General features: G+C 32.8%; 1 protein-coding gene across 1 annotated transcript; it reads right to left on the bottom strand.

The window, feature by feature from the left end:
- Positions 1 to 228: 228 nt before the first annotated feature.
- Positions 229 to 1,674, bottom strand: LOC107436378 (degenerin deg-1-like). The gene has a single exon (XM_016048080.2). The coding sequence runs from the start codon at positions 1,672 to 1,674 to the stop codon at positions 229 to 231; it is 1,446 nt and encodes a 481-aa protein (XP_015903566.2).
- Positions 1,675 to 3,227: the final 1,553 nt, after the last annotated feature.

The following is a 3,227-nucleotide window of genomic DNA, read 5'->3' as shown; positions in this document are numbered from 1 at the left end:
TCAATAAAATTTTAGGTTACTTTGAATTTTCGATTTCCTAGAAATGTACTTTTAAATCGTTACTTTTTTTGTTTAGTACTTGTACTTTTACTTGTATTTTTTACTCGTTACTTTTTAAAATAAGAACTTTTTACTTTTTACTCGATACTTTTTTTAAAAATACTTGTACTTTTACTCGTTACTTTTTAAAAGTAACGTTGCCATATATGCTTGTATCTATATCCAATTTTATTGTGTTCGAATTCTTAGGAAAGCTAAGGACTTCTTAAGGAAGTAATTTACAATTAGCCATAAAATCTCACATATTTCAAGTGTCGCAAAAAGGGAAAATCCTAACCACAAACCAAGTTCACTACCGAGGTGACTGAAGATTTCCGATTTTTCAAACTTAGGCTTTTGAAAATACGACGTTAGTCTAAAATCAGAAAAATATATTTTTATCGCTGCCTGATTTCTCGCAATTTCACTTTTATTTGCATGGATCATATCGTATTTCTGAAAATATCCCAATGCATTTGATGGCCATTTTGCATAGGAAAGTTGGATATCGTAACCAACAGAATGGCAAGGAAATGGACAGTCACAAGTAAATTTGTCTGCTGTTAGATCTTCCAAAACCTTATCAAGACAACAAACATCTGTGGCATTAGAAATATTGCAAAGTTTTGTTTCATCTGCTTTCGGTATAGTTGGATCTGTGCATCCACATGCAAGTTTATTAAAATTTTGTATGCAACTTCTGACACAGTCCTGTTGGTTGGAGAAAGGATATTTATCATCAAGTTCATAGTGAATACACTGATCTCTGAAAGGATATGGTAGTCTTACGATCTGCATTTTCGACAAACCTATTGAAGTTTCAAATCCTGGACTAATTGTAATCCCTTCTTCCTCTATATTTGGTTCATCTTTCGGATGATGTATTAATATCTTTGCTCCAATTGCTTGCGTTTCTGTCATATATTGTTTAAGATGCAAATCCAAAACTAGCTCCAAACCTAAATTAGGTTTATTCATTGAAGCCACAAGGGGATTGAAATCAGTTTTCTTTCGTTTGTTAAAAGTATAGCAGTTACCATGGCGGAAACTTTGCACGAACGAAAATTCTTCTATTGAGCAAATTGCGCCATTTATCGAGCAGCTACGTATGAAGCTACTGGCTTGCTCTCCTATTGAATTACGCTTTTCTTTATCCAAAAGAGAATATCTCGTCATAAATGGAAGGGCTGAGTGATGCGAGATGCTGCTATTTCCATACAAGAGAGCTTTGCATGATATTATTGTATTTCTTTCAGACAGAGTGAATGTTGTTTTTCCCCCTTGCGCGCTATTCTTACAAACGTCCAATGGACTATTTCGATTCATGCACAAAATATATCGCTTTTTCATTCGATTCAAATTGCAAACAGTTACTGCAGGAAATTTTAAGCTCCACTTATGTTCGACTTGAAAATCGACGATAACGTCATACTGTGAATATACAACTATAAAAGGATAAAGTTGGTGAATACAAACGAAAAGCGCCATGAATAGAAAAATAATCCAAAAGACTTGGTGAAATGTATTTCTTGATTTTCCAACTTGCGCTATGGCATAAACGGATGAGTTCCCAAATACGACAGCAGGTTCAAGAATTTCCTGCTCTGTGCCTTTTTCAGGTGAAAGAGCTTCCATTTTCTTTAAAAACCAGCCTATTTACGCTTCACAATGTTTTCAAATGAAGTCACCTGAAACAATACAACGGATTAAAAACAATTAGTAAATTATTTGATTCTACTACCCTCTCTTTCTGTCTTCCAGGTAAGATACAACCGACTTCTGCATTTACCTTTTGAACAGCAAAGTTATCCATAATTCAATTTTCTATTTTTAGTTTCTTAAGAATTTTTTCTAATAGTTGTCCTTCCTAATATGCATTAGTATTATATTGCGTATTTTTTATTAATCCAAAAAATTTCATTAGAGTCCAAATTATATTTCAAAATTTAGATCTTTGCTTGTATGCGGGATCCATAATATACTTCCGTCACAGTTCGTGTGCAAAAACAATTTTTCTATTTTGTTATCTATCTATTCCACTTTATGTTCTGTCTATTTTATTACTTGCATTATTAATGCATAATGTTCTTTCTAACCATATTTAACCACATTTTATTTTATTCCAAGAATATGATATACAGGGCAAATATATACCGGGCAATGGCACTTGACCTTAAAAAAATATCAGTGCAGGGTATACCGGGCAAATGTATACCGGGCAGTGGCACTGAACCTTAAAAAATATATCAGTGTAGGATATTCCGTTCAAATGTATACNGCCATTGCCCGGTATATATTTGCCCGGTATACCCTACACTGATGTTTTTTTAAGGTCAAGTGCCATTGCCCGGTATATATTTGCCCGGTATACCCTACACTGATGTTTTTTTAAGGTCAAGTGCCATTGCCCGGTATATATTTGCTCGGTATACCCTACACTGATGTTCCTTCTAATCTATCGTCAGTAAGCATTAAAACTTTGAATAAATGTAATTATATCCACGAATTAATTAATATAAAATCGGATGTAATAAATATTTCGGACATTCACCAAAGCGACTATGTGATTGTCAACATTCACAGGTGAATGTCAACAACCACCGATTTCGGTCATTCACAGTAACAGGAACATCATTTACGTAATAACCTCATCAGGACATTTATTTCATACTTTGCCTAAATAGCATTTATCATTCTAGAGAATGCCTAGGCAATGTGTGAAATATAAATCATTTCATACTTTGCCGGTTAGTTTTAGGCATTATATTGAATGCTTAGACATTCCATATAATGCCGGATTTCATACTTTGCCAGTATTAAAATCATCTCCCCGAAAGTAGTTATGAATAAGCTAATCATAAAAAGAACATTAAAATACTTTAAATTAATTTAATGTAAACACATTAAAAATACATGCTCGTGAAATTGAAAGGTAAAATCTCAGCGTAGAAAACAATCAACTCCAAAAAGTTGCAAAACTATGACCTACTTTTTTTACTTAATCTTTCACTACTTTTTTAATTAATTCTTATTATAGCTTGATTTTTATGACTCTCGTAATTTTATATTTGTGATTATAGTGTTAAAATCTATCTAGTCAAGAAGTGTGCAGACTTGAAAAACCTAGAACCATATTAATTTTCTCAACGGGGAAAATATTTTTTATACTTTTTCCACTGGGTTTAATG

This window comes from Parasteatoda tepidariorum, chromosome 3 (genome assembly GCF_043381705.1).
Source record: "Parasteatoda tepidariorum isolate YZ-2023 chromosome 3, CAS_Ptep_4.0, whole genome shotgun sequence".
NCBI lineage: Eukaryota > Metazoa > Arthropoda > Arachnida > Araneae > Theridiidae > Parasteatoda > Parasteatoda tepidariorum.
The sequence above is the reverse complement of the archived record's forward strand: the minus strand, read 5'-3'. Positions and strand labels throughout refer to the sequence as shown.

Bases quoted from the DNA above. Each gene is read 5' to 3' on its own strand.
- LOC107436378 (XM_016048080.2), bottom strand. From the start codon at position 1,674: ATGGAAGCTCTTTCACCTGAAAAAGGCACAGAGCAGGAAATTCTTGAA.